Below are 21,782 nucleotides of genomic sequence, written 5' to 3'. Positions count from 1 at the left end.
ATGACACGCACAAGTACAGTTTCTTTCCCAGAACCGTAGAAGAGTGGAATTTATTGCCGGACACCACCGTTGGTTCCGATAACTTTGGAAATGAGCTGGAACGTGTTTTCATGTGATTTTTGTATCTCTTTAATTTTGTTGTGTCTGGTACTGTATTGTGTGATGTTTCATTTGTCATTTGTCTGTTACTCGCTTCTCATTTAGTTTGTGAACCCCTCCTGCTTGGGCCAAAATTTTTGTCTGCAGTTAGATAAACAAAATAAAAATATTAACAAAAGAAACTAAGCAACCCAATGAAAAATACCTAAGTGCTGTTGCCTGTAGTTTGAAATTTAGCATAGCGAATATATTCTAAAGCTGTCTTTATAACGCTTATGACTGTTGGTTGCAACGTCTTGATTATTCTACTTTCTGTGACACGCAGAATGGAAATTTGACTGTATGATGTGAAGGCTAAGTTCATCGAAGTTTTGAACTAGTTGGCTCGGCGGCGGCTTTAGGAAGTTTTTAGCTGTGTCCGCGCGATGTCCGTTCACCGTGACGTTCATTCATTGTCCCGTTTCACCGATATATTGTTTCTTACAGACGGAACATTCAAGCATATATATTACACCGGAACTAGTGCAATGGAAGCTAGTTTTCACTTCGTGTGTGGCTACTAACGGTTCTTTTAATTTTAAGGTCACTTTGAAGCTGCTCGCAGGTCTTGCACCTGGGGCAAGAACCTAGGGATGCTTTTATATCGGAGGAATGATGTTGGCTGACTTTCGCGAGCACTATCCTGTTGCAGCGATAGGTCACCCTTCGTGCCACCGGGAACGCTTTTCTCAGACGCTCGTTACTTGATAATATTGGGCGGTATTTCCGTAAGATGTTTATGCTTGGGAATGCATTCTAAAATTTTGTTAACAAGGCTGATGGTCTATCGGATTCTGGTGTAGGCTGTTTCTTAGCTATCGAGTGAAATAGCTAAAACAGTTAAAAAGTGATAACTCAAGACAGAATAATAAGATAAGCTTTTCGCCACTACCATAAAAATAATCTTCCTTTCCAGATTTTTTAACACAAACAAGGATGAAAGTTTATTATTTTAGTCGTGGGTGAGGTTAGTGGTGCTTCGGCTTTTTTTTTGCCTGGAACGTTGATATCAGCCTGTGTTAGAAAGTGAATACACAAAGTTTACGACCGGATGACCAGCTTTAACCCAGGCAGCACTACCAGGCTGGCCCCAGCACGGCAATATCATGGTAAACACCGGCACAAATATAAGCCCGAAACTGGCAGCGCTACCCGCGTCAGGAATGGCCCAGTGCGGGCGTGCCAATAGAGGGCCTATTTCGGCCATCACGTGGCAGACCAAATACAGGCAGATAGCCCGCTCTACCGTTCATTGCCATTCTAGTGTCCCACCTTGCCTACTGGCAGCGCCGGTATTGGTCAATACCCGGCTCTGCCACTTATAGTTATTGTCCCGCATTACCCGCTAGCATGATCATATTGGCAGATTGTGGTGTATGTGGGCGATGCCGTTATTTCCTACGATTTTAAATTGCGAAAATATTGCATGGTAGCTCGTTGCAACATGCCATGATCTACTTACTATAAAATCACCAAATATTGATACATAATTTATTTATTGGTCTTAAAATAGGTTGATACAGATTGTCGCTCGTATCCCCAACCCTGTGGCACACCTACGAAAGCTTTGCTTATGACGCAACGGGGGGTTGAGGCTGGGTTCACAAAAGGGGCACTTGGAAGATGCTGAACGAATGAGCCGCTTCGGTGTAACGCCGTCTTCTGCTATTAGCACAGTCGACGGCGCCTGGCAGCCACATTCTTATGAGTCTTGCACATGATTGATGTCGATCTCTGCGTCTCTCAGGCACCATCTGCATACAATACATATACCTATATTATCCCAACGCTACCAGCAATGCATATTATAACCAAGAGGCACAAAACTGAGAAATCAAATCCGTATCACCTGTTCCCACTCTGCATAGCCGCATGTTCTCTTGCTTTTCTTCCCATGCAGGCTGTACGGCAGTTGAACTGCATGGCCCATGATGGCGTTTATTATATTGAAGGCAACTTCCCAAAGACATGATTCTTCTATTTAAACAAGTTGTTGAAGCTGAAAAAAAAGAAGCAGAAAGACGCAGAAATTAGGTAGGAAATGCTGCTGCATCAAAATATGAGACTTTTGTTCTAACTAGCCAATTATGATGAATTATGCCTTCATCACAAGACTTCTCGTAAGTGCTTGTGGGTAGCTGTACTTAGCCTTTGGCAATGCGTAAGCTTTTAGAACAGATATAGCAAAGAAAGGGTGCATTATTTCATGATAAACACCTAAGCAAGCTACAATACAACATATTATAGTTTTGCAGGAAGTTCTGAGCATCAGTCAGCTCGCAGAATGTACTTCCTGAGTAAGGAATTGCGACAATCCAACTTTGGTGTTCTTCAGTGTACCAGCAGAAAGGTGCCGTGCTACGTGTTTTCAAACGAACAGTGCGTTTCAGCTGAACTGGTGCACTGAAGCGGTGCAGCACCGTCTACGTATGTAGTAAAAAGCGGCCGTACATTATCCCGGTAAAAAAAAGAAAATACAGCTATTAGGCAATGCACTTAGTTGAAACTATATACTTGAAGGCAAAAATAAGACTATTGTACTTGCCTTGCGATAATTGAGTTTATTTTGCAGTAAATGAAGTTTTCCGACGTTTGGCTAGTTGTTCATGTTTCACCCGATAGCAGTCTGGAACCAAACTTGTAGTGGTGGAGATCAAGCCGCCGGTACTGAACATGTTGGTCAAGTTGATGCATGCTTCGCAAGCAAAACATGGTGCAAGCAATGTGGGCAACGACAGCTCACAGGCAGAAGAAGAATGTGTACGGGTCCCTCGTCCTCCGAGAGACCGAGAGTCACGATGTTTTTTGGGCAGCGGGCGAGGTCCACGCAGGGAGCAACACATTTGACAGGGCATCATTCACGCTTCTTTGTGCACCCATCTGGTTCTGAGTCGCAGCGCAGGCTAGGCTTTGCGCATAATAGGCAGTGCATACCTTCGACACTGCAAAGCGAAGGGACAGAGGGAAAAAGTGGTGAGAGTGAAACGCGTTCTTGGTGTTTTGACGCCACTTCGCCTGATAGTAGTGAAGAACGACACGCGCACATTTTTTAATGTTTATTTTTTTTGCAGAAGCTGCTGTGGCTGAACGAGCTGTAGCACTTGTGCTGATTTTATTATATATTATAGCTGAAATGTAAAACATGACAAATCGACCTGTAGAACAACTCAAAGTGATCAATGAATGTTTATATTGTTATTTTCTTTTTGCTGCTTACGTCAGGAGAACGGTAGAACAAGACAACGTGTGCGCAAAGAGGTAGTCCGGCGCACAGCATCACTTGCTAACATGTCCCTATGCATTTCTTGCTTCTAGTTAAATAATTGAACCTCCCCCTTCGGAAAAAAAATGAATCGACACTAAGCCGCGGCGGCTGTATATAAGAAACCTCGCGACAGTATACCTTACGCGGCGCATAACATATAAGTGAAGTCCAAAAAGCGAGTACAAAGATCTCCGTTCAAGTTGGCCATATTAATTTACTTAATTATGTTAGTATAGTGTCAAAGCCCGAAGGCTTTACATAAAACTTTGTTCCTTACGTTTCCTTCACGAACACTCAACTTAACACCCTTGAAACCGCCCTTTTAGGCCTCTACAAGGCAGCTGTCAACCTTCCTGTTACTACCTCCACCGCTAAGCTCTTTGCCACAGGCCTCTTCCATCCTCTCCGTTCTCTTCCCTCTCTCCACCGTGACTCCCAGCTTGCCCGGCTTTCCCTTACCCGTCAGGGTCAGTGGTTACTGGCCCAGGTGGGTATATCCCCCATTCCCGTTTCCACATTTACCTCTCCTATATCCACCCCGGCTCCTAACCTTCGTATCCTCCCCCTCCCGTCCAATATATCTCCCGTCTTGCATGCCGGCCGTCGTCACGCGGCAGCGCAGCACCATGCCCCCCCCCCCTTTACTACCCAAGGAGTAGCCTACACGGATGCCTCTTTCGTGGCTCCTCGAGGTTCCTGCGGCTACGCTATCTACTATCCCCACCTCCCAGCACCTGAAACCCACACCAGCGGGCCGTTCCTACATCCTCCGGATGCACTCTCTCTCGAGGTCCTTGCCATTGCCCATGCCCTACAATCATTTCCCTCCCTTCCCTCTCTCCCAGAGTACACAATATACTCCGATTCCCAAGCCGCCATCCACCACATACAGAACCGCACACTACCCCATTAACTCCAACAGGAGGTCGAACGAGCGGTCTCTGCACTGCAGCCTTCCACCGTTTTCCTTCGCTGGGTCCCTGGGCATTCAGGGATTGACGGCAATGAGCTGGCCCATCAGCTTGCCCGTGACGCTTCTAACCGGGCACCGTTGATCCCCTGGCCCAAGCCCTCGGAGGACGGTGGGAGACTCCCTGCGCCGCACCATCCAGGAAGTTTACCTCCAGCTCCGTCTCGACGAGCGCCTGTATCCTCCCCCTCATCCATCACTCACTGTGCCGGAGACTCGCCTTCTGCGGCATGTCCAAATGAATGCATTCGTTACCCCCTCCCGTCTCTTTCTCTATCGTTATCGAGTCGACCCCAGCTGTCCCAACTGCCCCTCTACATATGCGGACCTAGCTCATTGCCTTCTTTAGTGCCCCGCTGCTCAGCAATCGCATTCATATCCTCCCCCTTCCCTTTCCATCACCACCTGGCTCGACTGGCTTGGCGCTGTAGGGGAAGAACAACAGCGTAGACTTGCCGCCCAGGCGGTTGATATGCGCGGCCTGTCATTTTTGGCTGAGATAAATGTCTTCTACTATATATATATATATATATATATATATATATATATAAATCCTCCTGTCACGCATGCGCGTACCGAACAATAAGAACTGGCACCTGAGAGACACACGTGAGCGGCGGGGAGTGCGGATGTTTAAAGACGGCTGCCGCTTCTGAAATGATTTCGGTTATTTTAATTTGTGCCTAGTTCGACGATTTTGATGCCTACGGACACGTAATGTAGTGGCGATCACGTTGATACTCAATTTTTGGAGGTGGGTAGCCTTTTATCGCCCTTTTTTGCCTGAACCACGCCGCTGTGAAGCTATCGCTAACCGCGTTAGGTAATCCTAACGTCCATCGAGGTGCTGCTGCGACGCCCGCCGCTTTTCTCGCCTTTGCGGACACTCTAAGACTGTGCAATCATGGAAATTGAAGTGGAAGGTGAGCTTCTGACTCCGGAAGAGTTTTCGAAGGATTCCGGGTGGCAAACAGTTGCTGTCAGGCACTCAGGAGCCAAATTGGTGCCCGTCGAGCGAGTTGGTGCCATTTCCACCGGCGCTAAGCCAAACGACAACTTGGCAGCCAAGGGTCATCGAGACCGCGGCAGGGCCTAATCCAAGCTTAATCGGGGTGGAAGGATGCCTCCGCGGCCCGAAGAAGACGCGAAGATCATCGTCAGGCCGATGGGAGGTCTGAACATCACCAAGGTGGGCCTGATAGTTGGGGCTGAGGCCATATGGAACGCGGTCGGCATCGACCCGGCGAAGCAGGACTCGGACACGATGTGCCCGAGTTTCCAACAAAACATCATGGTCGCCAGTACCCCAGCAGAGAGAACGCGACCCACTGCGTCAGGGTCGAGTGCATCGCCGTTGGCGGTCAGCAGCACGACGTCAACGTGTACGAAGCGGCGCCCCACTCCACGTGCAAGGGCGTCATCCGCGGCATGGCACCCGGGGATGGCCCGGAGGAGCTCGACCGCAAGATCGTTAACTCGAAGAACCCGCTGGCCTTGGGGGCCAAACGAATCAAGAGCACGGGCACCATGGTTGTGGTCTTCGACGGCTACAAGGTGCCAAACTACGTCTCGTACGGAGGTACGCTCGTCAAGTGACCTTATATCAAAAGCAAGTGGAGGTGTGCTACGCCTGTGGCCGCCTCAGGCATTGAGCAGACGTCTGCGTCTGCCCCTCTCCAGACGAAGCCGTGTGTAGAGGATGCGGCGTCGCCAACCCGGACGAACAACACAAGTGCGACCCCAAGTGCAGGATGTGCGGTTGCCGACACTTCACCGCCGCCAAGGAGTGCAAGCAGAGCTACCAGACGCCGTACCTCGTCAGACACACGCACGGGGAGCAATCCAGAGCCAATAGAAGCAAGTCTCCGGGCTTCGCCAGGCGCAAGCGACAGTTTCCGGACATCGCCAGTCGCTCCGGGGCCCGCGGAAGCTCCAGATCCAGGAACCGCTCTCCGCCGGTTACCCCCGGGCGTTCCAGGTATCCGTCCAGGGGGAGGTCCAGGTCCAGGGGCAGATTCGGATCCAGGGGCATATCCAGGCGCCGCTCCAGGAGCCGCTCTGTCTCAAGGGCGTGGTCCGGTTCCAGCGTTGGCCAGCAGATGAAGAGGAAGGGGACCCTATCCTGGGTTGATAGGGTTCGTGGCGGCGGCGAAGTGGGACCCTCCCAGGGCGCACGCGACCCGCTCCCAGAGCAAGCTAGGAACGCCGAGATAGCACGCCTTCAGAAGGAAAACGTGGACTTAAATGATCAGAAAGATGTCTAGCGAAATGACGGAGATTAAGAAATTGGTAATCAGAGTGCTTTGGTCAAAGCGTCGGCCCCGCCCACCATATAGTACCGGTTCTTGTCAGCGACTGGGCCGGGGCCTACAAGCGCAGGGCAGTTTCCAGTAAAGGATCAGTTTCGCAAACGAATCAGATCAAGGGCATGGTGGCCACGCTCACTACGAGCGTGCAGCAGCTAAATCAAGACTTAGCACAGGTACAGACCGGTCCCCCTAGGAGCCCCGGAGAGAGGCCTAGGCGTGCTGGCTGATCACATGGACGCCCTCGAGCGTGTGATGATCCCAAGTACTATGTACACAACTCCGAAGCAGGTCGTTGTTCCGAACATGCAGGCGACTATAATCAGAGTACGAGCAGATCGATGCATCAGACTGGGGGGGGGGGGCACTTTTTACGTGCGGCTTTCCTTACCGCAGGTAGTACAGAAAACTTGTCTAATCTTGGATAGTTGGAAAGAAGCGTTCAGAATTTGGCAATGAAACTGCAGGGGATACTCCAATAAGAGGGCTCCATTGCAGCAATATGTTAGGTCGCTAGCTAACCACAGGTAATCACTTTACAGCAAACCCTTGTGTCCGCCGCATCTCTTCCCGGTTATGGGCCCGTCTCCGGTCAACCCGTTGGCCGGGGAGTATGCACGTTAGTTGACAAGAAGCTTATGCATTTCTCTCACGACTTGAAGCTGGCGAGTCGCAAGGTCGAATACATCATGGAGGAGAATCTGCTAAACACGATACAACGGAACCAGCGGAGAAATAGCGTTTTATACACATCTACAGCAATCCCAAGGACTCCCCAGAGCAGTTCAAGAGGATATTTAAGAAGTCCGTCGACCTGGCCGGCACCCATCCCCTGGTCGTCGTCGGGGACTTGAACGCCCCGTACGGACTGCGGGGCTACATCTACGACTCACATCTACGCTAACGCCAACGAAATGGACCTCACGCTCATCACGGACAAGGCGTTCCCGACCCGAATCGGCAACTCGGTGAGCCGGGACACCACCGCCGATCTGTTATTCGTGAAGAACGCCGCGAGAGCCGAGTGGAGTATCACCAATGGAGTTTGGTAGCGACCATTACGTTCTGGAGACCCGCTTCGACGTCGCCCGAAGTAAATCCAGAGAGTTCACCATCACAGACTGGGACCATTTTCACAAGATCCGCGGCAACGAAAGCGCACCCGTCCCCAAAGACCTGGAAGACTGGTGCGAGAGAATCAAGAGTGACGCGGAGTCGTCCCCCAAGAAGATCGTCACCGACCTGGAGGTAGAGAAGATGGACAGCAGGCTAGCCCATCTTATAGAGGCCAAGCAGGCACTGATCCTCCGATGGAAGGGACAAAGGTTAAACCGAAGATTGAGGGAAAACATCTTCCAAACTCAACAAGGCCATCGAGGGTCACTGTCGGACCCACGGCAAGCAGCAATGGGACGAGGTCTGCGACTCGATCGATGGGCAGATGCACAACGGCAAGACGTGGGGCATGCTCAAACACCTCCTCGACGAGGGCAGCACCAGATCCAACCAGAGACACACGCTCGCCAGAGCCCTGCACGAAGGTACCAGATCCTGTTCCGGGGACGAGCTGGTAGCCAAGCTGATGGAGAAGTACCTGCCCGTAAAGCACAGAGACGAGGAAGTCCTGTTTCTCGACTACCTCGGCCCGGCACGTCCGGAGTTGGACGAAGACTTCACCGTGGCGGAAATCAGGCAAGCCATTTTTGCACTCAAGGGCAAGTCTGCGCCGGGTCCCGATGGCATCACCAACAATATGCTGCGGAACCTTAACGACCGTTCATTCGAATACCTCACCGAGAAGATCGACGGGACGTGGAGAAACGACAGTGTCCCAGAGAACTGGAGGGCCGCCAACACCGTCCTGATCCCCAAATCCAACAAGGCTCCGAACGTGGACAACGTCCGACCCCTCTCTCACGTCCTGCGTCGGCAAGTTGGCGGAGCATGTCGTCCTCGACAGACTACGCAGATATGTCGAAGACAACGTCTATACTCACAACATGATTGGCTTCCACGCCGGCTTCTCGACTCAGGACGCCATGAAGATGATGAAACATCACATCATCGACGGCAGTACCAGGGACACCAGGGTCTTGCTCGGACTCGACCTCGAGAAAGCATTTGACAATGTTCTCCACGAAAACATCCTGGCTTCCATCGCGGACCTCGAGCTGGGCCCCAGGCTGTATAACTACGTCTGTTCGTTCCTGACAAGTAGGAAAGCGAAGAGGCGGATCGGCAAATTTGTCTCCGACGAGGTGCTCCTCGGCCCACGGGGCCCGCCGCAACGCTCGGTCATTTTCCCCACTCTTTTCAACATCTGCATGGTCGACCTCTCGAGGAAGTTGGCCCAAGCTGAAGGTATTAAACACAACATCTATGCCGACGACATCACGATCTCGTGCACCGGTGGTAGCAAAGGGCAAGTGGAAAGCGCCATGCAAGAGGCTGTAGACGTCACGGAGCAGTACCTGCTACCCACCGGACTCAGGTATTCCCCGACCCAATCCGAGCTTCTGCTTTACAGAAAGAAATCACCGCACATCTACGAAGTGAATTATGATGAGTGGGCGAAGCACCGGGGGATCATTCGGGTAACCGTGAATCCCCCGTACATTGCCCACTCGAACATGCAAATGAGTGACAACACATGTGTACAGTGTATGCAATGTTGTTTTATTGGTCGTATATGGTAGTGAGATGCGGACTTCGTTTTCCCTTCATTAAGACTGCGTTGCGATCAGTGCAGAAGCACGGCGACGCCAGAAAGCGGACCCAGAGGCGGCGAGAGCACGGGAAGCTGCGGCAAAACGCCGGAAGCGTTCTCTACCTGAGGTTGGTGGCGTCGATGCTCGGTTCAAGCGCGAGCTTCGTGAGCCCTCAGCTCCAGGTCCGTTTGCCGGCGTTGCCATATTGCTACAGCTTTGCGAGCCCTCAGCTCCGGGTCCGCATGCCGGCGTTACCGTGCTGCTGCACATTCGCGAGCCCTCAGTTCAGGGTCCGCTTGCCGGCGTTGCCGTTTTGCTGCAGTTTCCCGCACCTTAGACTCCGGGTCCGCTTGTTGTCTGCGTCGCCGTGCTGCAGCAACTTTGCGAGCCCTCGACTCCGCTTGCAGTTGAGCCGCCACTCTCGCCTTTTCATCCATAGCGGGCACGCCGTTATCAGAAGAGCGACCGTTATCATCCATGACTGAAGTGAGAAAAGAGTGCGCGTCGGGAACGAGCGCTTATATAGCCCTTGGGCACCGCAGCACCCCTAGCGGACTCCATGCAAACCACAGCTACGAACGACGAGGAAGGGACAAGGCTCGGCCCTAAGGTGATTCGCCCCTACAAGAAAGAGGGGGTAGACCCAAGGGCTGGAAACAGGTCTCCGAAAGTGACAATCACCTGTTCTCTCGGAGCTGCGACCTGATACCGAGAGTCGACACCACCTCAGTTATGGGTATGTTCATCGAATCGGGTGGCGGCAACGCTACTGCGTTACGCAAAAGCATTGCGAAGACCGACAACACTTTTCGCCTCGTGCGAAGGGTCACGAACACACGTCGTGGCCTCGCCTCAAGGAGGACAATCTGCTTCGGCTCATCAACGCCTTCACTCTAAAAACAAAGAGAGTTCCGTGAACTCTCTTTGAGGGAGTATCTGCTTGTCTCATATTTCACTCCCTTTTCAGGAGTAAAACGCCTCCATCTCGGAGAGAGTACAGCAACTCCCCCGGACAGAGTATTAGTACTCCTCCTCAAGAGAGTGCTAGAACTCCTTCCAGAGTACGAATACTCCACACCACAAGAGTATTAGTACTCCCTCGAACCGAGTGCTTCTCCTCCCCCAAACAGAGTGCTTGTACTCTTCCTAATAGAATGTTTGTACTCCTTCAGACAGAGTGCTGGTACTCCTCCCAGTTGTGTGAAAGCACTCGCTATGCAGTGCCATGGTCACATCAGAGGCGATTCACAACACTAACATGTCGGGGATATTTGATTCCTTCATAAGGAGCTCCTGCACTTATGCTTAGTGAATTGAATTTGATGTTTAGTCGTCGAGTCACTCGAATGAAACATTTTTCTTAAAAGGTGAACATTTTTATTGATCAAACAGTCACAAGGCAAACTGAGTAACATTTCGAAAAACATACAGATACACATAAAATCCGATTACATGGATTTTCATGAACTTTACAACACATCTTGCAATAATACATAAACATTTTCTTTAACATTTTATCGCTAATTCAGTGAGAAATATTTCTATTTTCAATTGGCAACATTAAAAAATGAAAGTTTACAATGTAAAATCAAACAAACAACCAACATGCGCAAACTCGTGAAGTATTGGCACTACGATTGAAGAAAAAGATGCACCACATTACTGGTCAGAAAAAGCATTTCAAGCACTAAACTCGTGTACTTATATACCGTAGGTTATCAGATGAGCTGCTAAGTATGAGGCTGGTAAATTTGTGCAGGAAAAGCTTTTTCATGCGCAAATTACTTTCAAGCCAGCAGCTCGTTTGATAACATCCTATGTAGCTTATGGATGCTCCTGACTGAGAGTATACAGTACATTTAACAATGTGTTGTATATTTTCGGGTAAAGCCGCACCGTCTAGTTTTGGTTATAATATTTCACATAGTTATTCATGCATGGGCTACACCCCCTTTTTTCTAAACGCGCACCTTGCCGTGGTTGTCCGACACTATCTCCGCTCGGTGTCAAGGCAGTACAGTGGCGTATCATAGCTCCCATTCGGTTGGATCCAAAGCTGGTAGTCTTGGCAGAAAACTCGACTTCACTCTTGGCGTCCTCATGCAATTTCCTGGTTCTGTCGGTATCGTGCCATCGCGCTTTCTCACGCACTGTATTTCGTAGACAGCTATTGCCACAGCGCACCGACACATTTCACAACTGTTGTGGTATTCTTGTTGTCTATTGCATAATTTTCTTTCTCATAAAACATCACGTGATAGTTCATTTCGTACAGATGCATATTCTAATGATCTGATCAGGGAAGTGGGGATTTTTGCTTGTAAAACGATCTTTTCCGTTTCATTACTAATACATGGCACAGGTTCGTAGCCAAACACAAAGTAGCAATGCAAGGAAGCAAAGAAAAGGAAAAGGCCACAGCAGAAAACAAAACCACTTCACACATTTATCTTCATTCTAGCAGTGCCATTTTGGTATCAATGATGACAATGGAGGCTGGCTGGTACATCTTTGCGATTTTTTTTTCTGTTGAATGCTTCCATAATTCCGTGTGCTACTTCGTCGTGATGCAGGCTAAAGCGTATGCGCCATCTACTGCTACATTAGTGCACTTTCAAATGCGAGTACATTGCTGCCCTAATAACTCATTGGTGTTCATTGCGGCACGTGTTAAAATACCTTATGGTCTGCCCAATGCAGATGCGAAAGGAATCTGACAAAGTCACATGCACATGTAAAAAACATTCGAAACTTTCATCTGTGTGTGACATACCGTCTTTTGAAAGTTTGCATGCCATTTAGTTACATGGCACACCCAGTATATCCACATTTTAGTTTTCTCGTCCAAATTGCATGGCAACACATTTTGATGCTTTGGAGTGCACTCCTCTGCACTATGTGGAGTCGTGCTGAGCTGGCTCCTTGACACCATTTTTTCCTTGGAGCTGCCTTCTCGAGTTTTATAAAACGGGTGCCTGAAAAACATTGTGTGCACAAATGAACACGAGGAAATATTGTGAAACCATCTAAAAACAGTCAAGGAAATAGGTCATGGCACTAAGAAGCCTTAGCACTAAGTATTTGTGCTGTAATGCAAGTGAAACATGTAAATGACTGTAATAGTCAACTTCCAAACCAATTTCAATTTTTTGACTTCAGGAAAGAAAAAAGAAAACTGGCCGTTATGCCTCAATACAACACCAGTATTACAAAAATTCTGAAAAATAAAATATTGGTTATTGTTGGCTCACTTCGTAAACGCATCCCCTCCTCTAGGGGAGAGAGCAGTGTGGTATTGTCTGCATCTCATTTCTGACGTTATGAACAAATATAATTCCTGAAGAGAGTTTGGGCTCTTTGGCTTATCTAAAACAAAAGAAATCAGCCGCCAAAGCAAAGGGAACATAGCTAGTGGAGTTAAGAAAAGTATAAAGACTACACTCGGCATACACAAGTGGCCAAGAATAACGCAAATGTGATGCTAGAAGATAAACCACCTTTAAAGAAACCCGCCAAACTTATGAGACCGAATTCTGTAAGCTCTGCTTATGCTGCACTTGAAGTTGATTACGATATGAAGTGCTCAAATCTGCAGTCATTTAACTGAACAGTGAAGCATGTAGTTTTTATGTAACCTACCGAAAAGCAAAGAGTGCAAAGCTGTATGACGAATTCAGATGTGTCACAAACAGCGCTTGTAACACATCCTAGGCACGTGCCCACTGTGCCCCCTCCCCTGTTGTTATGACATTGCTGAAGCCATAATTTGAGGATCATATTTGCAGTAGGCATGGCAATATGGTCATCTAGTTCAATGGATATTACTGGGTGTGATTATTAGGAGCGGTAGCAAGGACTGTTATGGCAAGCTTACTCACATTTCAAGAATGACAAGAAACAATTCACCGTGGCCTGCATCTGAGCTTTCCAAAAGCATTAACTTATTTCCATTTATGAGGTACGCAGTGGGGTTCATTTTTGACGGACTCTACTCTTGCTGCAGTTTGAAATCTAGCATTTTACGTTCTTGAAGGCATGTAAAAGCTTCAGTTAGACCAACGTTATTAGTTTATTAGACCAACTTATAGTTTGTGCATGACAAACGACTGGTAAACTGCAAGGTAACATTTTACTTTGATAGTTCATTTCTCCACGAAAAATAACAAGATGGTAAATACATTTGAATCTGCCCTGCAAGAACAAAATGCACAGCTTACGCTTGGATCCCACAGAGGAAGGTTGATTTAGCCGTTCATACGACATAATTTTTAAGTGTCAACTCATACTAGCAAATGCACAGGCATATCGAAAACAAAAAACGTGGAGACCGAGCCAGTAGCAATAATGTAGAACGTCCCTGCCACTGTAATTCTACAACAGTAGCCATTGTATTCGATTCCAGTGCATAACTCGCCGCTTGACCAGCCACCGAGTCCATACACAACGCGCCTGTTCACATACCCACCGTGCTCGGAAACCGCAACACGAGACACAAAATCAGACATAAATTCACACCAATTTCATACATTGGCAAAAAAAGGTGTCTTATTAATTCAGCCTAAAACAACAATTCCAAATGCGCATTCAGGCAGTTTAACATTCGCGCCAAACTGACCTCACGCAGCGTGCAGCTGTATGCCTGCGGCAACTTTCTAATGGCACGTACACACTAGCGGCAAAACGCGCTCGGCGCGCCGCCGGCGGCAAAACGCAGCAGTGGCAGGGCGGCCACACGAACCGGCGGCGCGCCGCTGCGGCAATCACGTGACAGACTAGACGACTATCCCCTTCTCGAACTATCCGGGAGCTGACGCGTGCAGATGATAGTGCGAAACGAGAAACAAGCGGTCGGGCGGGTCCGCATGGCACCATTTCCCGCGCGCACGTCACGGAAGCGGGCCGCTCTCATTGGTCTCCTTCATCCGCGGCACGCGGCAAACCGCAAGAAATCGGTCCAGGAGCGATCGATGCCCCGGCAACAAAAACCCGTTTCGCGGCTGCTTTCGCGACGCGCGTCTTGCCGCCGGCGGCGCGCCGCGTGCGCTTTTCCGCTAGTGTGTACGTGGCATAACAGGCGCTAGCGCTGCACGTAACTTCACTGGCCGCAGATTACCCATGGGCGAAACACACTGTCAAGCGCGCGCCTTAATATAACGAAAGCATGCCGCCAACACGCTGACGCGCTTTGTTATGTAACTCCTTAGTTAAACAGCGCTCCGCACACCGTAGACTGCCACACTGAATAAGTTCAAACACATAAAGCACACGCTAAGCACGCTCGGCATTGGCACGGAATCATGGGCTGGTGAAGAAACCTTTTTATGCGACGCCGCGCCTCACTTACTATTGAACACGCCGTGCTTCACCGAGCGTTTGCGATTTTGAAAGCTCTTACGGATTGCGGCAAGTGATAAAATCACATGCAGTCATCGTGACGACTGGCTTTTTCTATTGACATCGAATGACGCAGCACGCATACCTAGTCCGTTGGCAATCGCGGCGGCTTATCAGGCTTAACTTCGCGATCACTGCCTGGCGATAGCATGTCATAACGCAGAATGCGCCACGTAAGTTATAAATCACTTACCGTGGAGTATTTGTTGTTCAATCCAACGAACGATGAACGACTGTCCTCTTTTCGCGGCGGTGAAACGTGGTTGACACAAGAGTTTTCTTGGATGGCCTTGGCGCGCGCCGCCTGCTCGGGCCTGCCCGCTGAACGGACCGCCTTTCTCCGGCGCTGTGCTGTTCCGCGATGTTGTGCGGGCGCGCGGTAGGGCGGCTCCGAAACAAAAAGTAGTGCACTGATCTCCGCACCAGTTTGCGCGCTGGATGCCTCTTCTCTTACAAGAAAAACGATGCGCTCTTAGCTCCGCCTGCGTGAGCGATACATCGCCATGTTCGTGACCAGCCTCATGCAGTTTAAGCAGCAGTATATGCTACGTTTTGCTCTCTGTGGCCGCGAGAGTGGAACGGGCATTCTACTCTCTCTCAGATGGGCCGAGTAGAAATAACATTTCACTCTCTCGATGCGGATAGAGTGAAAAGTGCATTTCACTCTCCCCGACATTTTGCGTAAAGTAAAACAATGCCTTGAAGAGTAAATCGGCCCCTTCACTCCTGCGATACTCTCCCTAGTTTTTAGAGTGAAATTTGTGCTGCGTCACTTAACCTACACGGTGGCCATGCACCACTGGCTCAGAGCCGAGCGCGACAAGCTCAATGCCCTTATGATAAAAATTGTTAACAAAGCCCTCGGGCCGCCCGTCAGAACCAATACCGAGGACCTCCTCCGGCTCGGCATACACAACATCATGGAGGAGAAAGCCGAGGCTCGGGAACGGGCCAAGCTAACTCGGCCATCAACCACGCCGGCCGGCAGGCGAATCCTTGAGGAGATCAGACTCACCCCCACCAATAACTTGGCTAGCAACACACAGATCACCAGGGAAATAGGGGAGAAGCTCGTCGTCGCCCCGTTGCCCCACAACAATGCGGCGGCTCCACACACTCCATCCTTTGGCTCCCTGCACACGTCGGGGCGGTCGAGGGGGTTCCTCTGAACCTCAACGAATCTGCCTACGAGGCTGCGCGTGGCTTTACCGACCGTGCTGCCCTCGGACCGGACGACTTTCCCACCGGCCACAGGGATTCACCTATCGCGCACACTGAAGTCACTAAATTCTTTTACATAGCGAGAAGGGTCTTCCCGCCTCCTCATTCTAAGCTAAGCAGGCCACAGGCGGTCACGCTCAGACTACTGCAAACTAATTCCTACCCAAATCCGGTGTCCCTTTACAGCATATATCCTGAAATTTATCCGAATTGTTCTTGTGCGGCCTGTGGTGGGGCTGATCCTTTGGCTCACATGCTCTGGGAGTGCTGGTCATTGGGCTCGATGTTCACCAAGGAAGAGTGGGACGCGCTTCTGCGAAGTCCCCTCTTTGAAGACCCAATCCTGGCCGTCCAGCGCGCCCGTGATCGGGCTGGCAGGCTAGGCCTGTCGGTCTCGTCGTGGGATTAGCCGGGTGTGCCTTTTATCACGTTTTGCTGGACCCAATAAAAGTTTATTCACTCACTCACTCACGCAACCTGGCAGGTGTACACCACAGGCGTTTGCACACGAAGTCAAATTTAGCACAAGAATTTCGTCCCTATCAGAAAGAGTGCTGCTAGGGTCAAGTCAAAGTTCATGTAGTTCTGCAAAAGCTTCGACTTGACCACGCTTGCTAAAGAAATTAGGAACAGCAAAGAAAACAGTTTGAAAGTTTTCTTTACCGCGATAACACACAAGCCCGCGATCCCTTTCTGAACTATTGTTAGCGAGCGTGGGGGGGGGGGGGGGGGGGGGGCTGGCAGCATTGCGTGAGCCTTTTTCTTTTGAAAAAGCTAAAAAAGCGTAATGTGGATGATCATTTCCGTGTTAAAAGTTCTTCGGAGGTTGTGCAATTTGTTAAGTGTAAAGTCAGAGTTAAGTACGGCTTCTCTGGTGATGTAGAATATCTTTTCTACTGTAGTGGGGAATAGAGTCCGCAGCCATTGAGAGAGGATGACGAAGCCCAGCCGCCCGGAGAGCGCGAGACAGTGACCGACGCTCTTGGACCAAGGCTGTTGTTACGTATAGCCCCTGCTTGTAACTAAACCCCCTCACAGTTTGGTGGAAAGGTGCTGGGTATCTCCTAGTCTCCCAACCTGTAACTACGTAGGCATACCCTGCCTCCAGCGCCAGCGATGGCTGAAGAAACCACCACCCAAGGTCCTTCTCAGACTCAACCCACCGTCTGTCCCGGCGTGCTGCCTCAGCGTCACCCGCCGATATTCAGCGGGACTGACGACCAAGACGTCGAGGACTGGTTGGCAACTTAACAGAGGGTGAGCGCAGTCAACAAATGGGACGATGCGACTAGGCAGACCAATGTCATATTTTACTTGACTGGCGTCGCCAGTCTCTGGTTCCGCAATCACGAAGCGGGGATTCATAACTGGGCCTCGTTCAAGACCACTTTTTCGGAATCTTCGGCCGCCCCGCAGTACGCAAGCTCCGCGCAGAACAGCGACTTCGTGAACGCGCTCAACAACCCGGTGAGAACTTCACCAGTTATATTGAAGACGTCGTCGACTTGTGTAAGCGTATCAACCCGTCGATGCACGAGTCGCATAAGATCAAGCAAATCCTGAAAGGAATAGCCGATGACGCGTTTCAAATGTTATTGGCCAAAGACCCCCAAACCGTCGCAGATGTTGTCAGCTTGTGCCAGAGTTTCGACGAATTGCGCAAGCAACGCGCCCAAACTCGACGCCCTCTGGAACAGAACGACTCGATCGCGGCCTTGACTCTGGGTGACCAGAATGCACTGTTGATTCAGATAAACCAGTTCGTGCGTGAGAGGTCGCCAGACAACTCTCTATTTTATCGAGCACGCCCGAGCCAGCAAAGGCACAACATCTGGCCCCAGTCATACGCCAAGCTATCCAGGAAGAGGTCACTGATGCTTTGCCTTTCGCTCGTCCGCTACCTCCGGAGCCTGCGCCCTTGTCGTATGCGCAAGTCGTCGCTACCGGGCCGCCTCGTCAACCGACCTATTCTTCCGCGTCGGCACCCGTTCGGCCCTCACCAGTTCCGTTCAGCCGACCAGTCCCCACAAATTCATGGTGCACTGCGGACAATCGCCCTATACGTTATTCTTGCGGCTATGCAGGACATGTGGCGCGCTTCTGTCGCCGTCGCCCTCCTGTTCCAATAGATGTCATGCGACCGTCTGCTTACGATCCTGGGCGCTTTGACGGCAGAGTGCGGCTACAACAATCCTCTTCGCCCGAGCGCATGCCCTCAGCTACCCGCCGATCTCCATCCCCCCGACGTCGCTCTCTTTCACCTATGCGCCGTCGACCCTGCCCTTCTGACGCGGAAAACTAAACGTCGCAGTTCCCGAGGCACGAACTGCGTCGTCATTGAAAAATTCAAGTCCTCGAATTTCTCCAGCGAACCTCATTGACGTTATTTTGGATGGTTTTCTTACCCTTGCGCTTGTAGACACTGGTGCTGCCGTTTCAGTGATTGATGTAAAACTTTGCCGCTTGCTTCGGAAGGTTACGACGACGTCAACGGGATTATCCCTCCGTACCGCGGCCGCACACCATATTCAGCCGTTAGCCGCCTGCACAGCCTACGTCATAATTCAAGATGTTGTTTATCCCATTGAGTTTCTTGTGCTATCAGCCTGTTCGCATGATGTCATCCTTGGTTGGGATTTTCTTTCTCGCCATCATGCTGTTATTGACTGTGCTCGTGCCGAGGTAGTGTTCTCTGCGTTGTGTTCCGCGTCGTCTGCACCTACAATGGAAAAGTTGTTTGTCGCTGAGGATACGAACATACCACCCAGTAGTACAGTCCTTGTCCCCGTGTCCTGTGCCGCTGTTCGATGAGTCTGCAGTTCCCTTTTCACCCTCCGAGACCGTTCAACACCGCAGGAATCTCACGTTGCCTTTTGCCGTTCTCGACATGACCAACGGTGCCGCATCCTTATTTGTTACGAATCCGTTGCCGGTTCCCTCAACCTTACTCCATGGAGAGTGTATCGGCACAATTCAGGCGTTCGATGTATCCTCTATCTTCTGCCTTGACGACGTGGACAACTTCCACCTTAGTGCCTTGACGCCTTCTGCTAGTACGCCTGATCGACCGCCTTTAACTTGCAGAGGTGCACCGCGAGAAACTTCTTGCACTCCTCAACGAGTTTCGAGGCTCGTTTGATTGCCAGAAGACGGCATTAGGCCGCACGCATACTGTTCTCCATCCGATTGACACCGGCTCACAAGCGCCTCTGCGCCAGCGCCCTTACCGCGTATCCCCTGCTGAGCGTCATGCTGATCGCCGAGCAAGTCGACGACATGCTTCAGCGCGGCATCATTCAGCCGTCCTGCAGCCCCTGGTCGTCGCCTGTTGTTCTTGTGAAGAAAAAAGATGGCTCAATCCGCTTCTGCGTCGACTACCGCCGATTGAACAAAGTTATGCGAAAAGATGTGTATCCCCTGCCACGCATCGATGATGCCCTCGATTGCTTGCAAGGAGCCGAATACTTTTCATCACTAGACTTACGGTCCGGTTATTGGCAGGTCCGTATGGCACCATCCGATCGCCCGAAAACTGCCTTCGTAACTCCCGATGGGCTGTACGAATTCAATGTTATGCCCTACGGCCTATGTAATGCCCCAGCTACATACGAAAGGATGATGGACAGTGTCTTGCGTGGGTTGAAATGGAAGACGTGCATGTGCTACCTGGACGACGTCGTCGTTTTCTCCCCTGATTTCGACAGTCACCTCCGTCGACTTCACGAGGTACTGAGCTGTTTGACGCGCGCAGGCCTTCAGCTTAACATCAAGAAGTACCTATTCGGAGCTCGCAAACTCACCATCCTGGGCCACGTAGTCTCTAAGGACGGCGTCCTTCCAGATCCGCAGAAACTTCGTGCTGTTGCTGAATTCCCGAAGCCTACCACCGTGAAAGCGCTTCGCAGCTTCCTTGGTCTATGCTCATACTTTCGCCGCTTTGTGCAGAACTTCGCTTCTATAATAGCACCACTAACGAAGCTGCTCACCGGCGATAGCTATCTGTCTGGTTGGTCGCCGACGTGTGATGAGGCTTTCGCAACATTACGCCGTCTCTTGACTTCCCCGCCCATCCTACGTCACTTCGACCCTGCCGCTCCGACCGAGGTACACACGGATGCTAGTGGGATCGGCCTTGGCGCTGTCCTTGCCCAACGTAAGCCGGGCTTCTCTGAGTACGTTGTTGCCTATGCGAGTCGTGCCCTTACCAAGGCAGAGTGCAAGTACTCGGTTACCGAGAAGGAATATTTGGCAATTGTTTGGTCGTTGCAGAAATTTCGCCCTTACTTGTATGGCAATTCGTTTGATGTCGTCACCGATCATCATTCGCTCTGTTGGCTGGCTTCACTGAAGGATCCGTCGGGTCGACTTGGACGCTCGGCGCTTCGTTTACAAGAATTCGATATTCGCGTTCTTTACCGCTCCGGGACGCAAGCATGCCGACGCTGCACGCACTTTCCCGCTCGCCGGTGTCTTCTGACGTTGCGTCTGTTTCCCTTTCCGCAACTTCCTTAGCCAGCATCAATATCACTGACATGCCTTCAGAACAGCGCAAGGATCCCTGGATCGCCTCGCTGATCGACGTTCTCTCTATGCCTTCGACGACACCAGCCCCACAGCTCTCTCGTGCCCTTCGTCGCCAAGTACAGATTATGCGCTCCGGGACTACATGTTGTACCGCCGCAACTACCAGCCCGATGGTCGAAAGTGGCTTCCTGTTATACCTCGCCATTTGCGCTCCGATCTGTGCACGGACTTTCACGCAGACCCACAAAACGCGCATGCTGGCGTTTTGAAAACGTATGATAGACTTCGCCAGCGATTCTACTGGCGTGGAATGTACACATACGTCCGCAAGTACATTCGTTCCTGCATTGAGTGTCAACGCCGGAAAACAACCTGTCACACACCTGGGCCATTACAATCTTTGCCGTGTCCCGCTCGCCCGTTTGACAGAATCGGCATAGACCTGTACGGACCACTTCCTTCTACTCCTGCGGGCAATCGGTAGATTATTGTGGCCGTCGACCATCTTACTCGATATGCCGAAACCGCCGGTCTTGCAACAGCTTCAGTTCGCGATGTTGCGTTGTTCGTCTTGTGCCGCTTCGTTCTTCGCCATGGTGCGCCACGCGAGCTGCTTAGTGACTGAGGGCGTGTGTTTCTTTCTCAAGTCATCCAAGAGCTTCTCAGTGAGTGCAACATCATTCATCGCACCACTACAAGTTATCATCCGCAAACTAATGGCTTGACGGAGCGCTTTAACCAAACACTCGGTGATATGCTATCCATGTACATAGCCTCCGACCATTCTTATTGTGACTTGGTGCTTCCTTTTGTGACATATGCATACAACACTGCCACGCAAGCCACCACTGGATTTTCGCCCTTCTTTTTACTATACGGATGTGAGCCATCTTCCATACTGGACACTATACTTCCGTACCGCCCGGATGCATCCGAATACCGCCCAGTCTCAGAACTTGCTCAATGTGCCGAAGAGTGCCGCCAACTCTCACGCTCATTTACATCCGTGACCCAAGGTCTTCAAAAAGAGCGCCTTGACCCGGCTGAACCTACCCCTACCTTCCCTGTTGGCTCGTTCGTGTGGCTTTAAATTCCGTGCCCCACCCCTGGTCTCTCCCGCAAGTTTGCAGCGAAGTATTACGGTCCCTACCGGATCGTTGAATGCACATCGCCGATGAACTACGTCGTCGAGCCTGTGACACCTCCCACCGACAGACGCTGCCGTGGTCGTGAAACAGTCCACGTGGGCCGCTTAA

At 50.7% G+C, this 21,782-nt stretch overlaps 1 protein-coding gene across 1 annotated transcript; it reads left to right on the top strand.

The window, feature by feature from the left end:
* Positions 1-7,717: 7,717 nt before the first annotated feature.
* LOC119431900 (uncharacterized) lies at positions 7,718-9,724 on the top strand. Its single transcript, XM_049658100.1, has 4 exons — positions 7,718-7,975; positions 8,049-8,612; positions 8,713-9,231; positions 9,602-9,724. The coding sequence occupies exons 1-4, from the start codon at positions 7,718-7,720 to the stop codon at positions 9,722-9,724; spliced, it is 1,464 nt and encodes a 487-aa protein (XP_049514057.1).
* Positions 9,725-21,782: the final 12,058 nt, after the last annotated feature.

Source organism: Dermacentor silvarum, chromosome 10, assembly GCF_013339745.2.
Source record: "Dermacentor silvarum isolate Dsil-2018 chromosome 10, BIME_Dsil_1.4, whole genome shotgun sequence".
Classification (NCBI taxonomy): domain Eukaryota; kingdom Metazoa; phylum Arthropoda; class Arachnida; order Ixodida; family Ixodidae; genus Dermacentor; species Dermacentor silvarum.
Note: the sequence above shows the minus strand (reverse complement) of the source record. Positions and strands in the feature narration are given on the sequence as shown.

Coding starts and splice junctions, on each gene's coding strand:
- LOC119431900 (XM_049658100.1), top strand. CDS start 7,718: ATGGAGTTTGGTAGCGACCATTACGTTCTGGAGACCCGCTTCGACGTC. Junction 7,976..8,048: donor ATCTTATAGAGGCCAAGCAG/GCACTGATCCTC, acceptor AAACTCAACAAG/GCCATCGAGGGTCACTGTCG. Junction 8,613..8,712: donor CTCACGTCCTGCGTCGGCAA/GTTGGCGGAGCA, acceptor TTCTCGACTCAG/GACGCCATGAAGATGATGAA.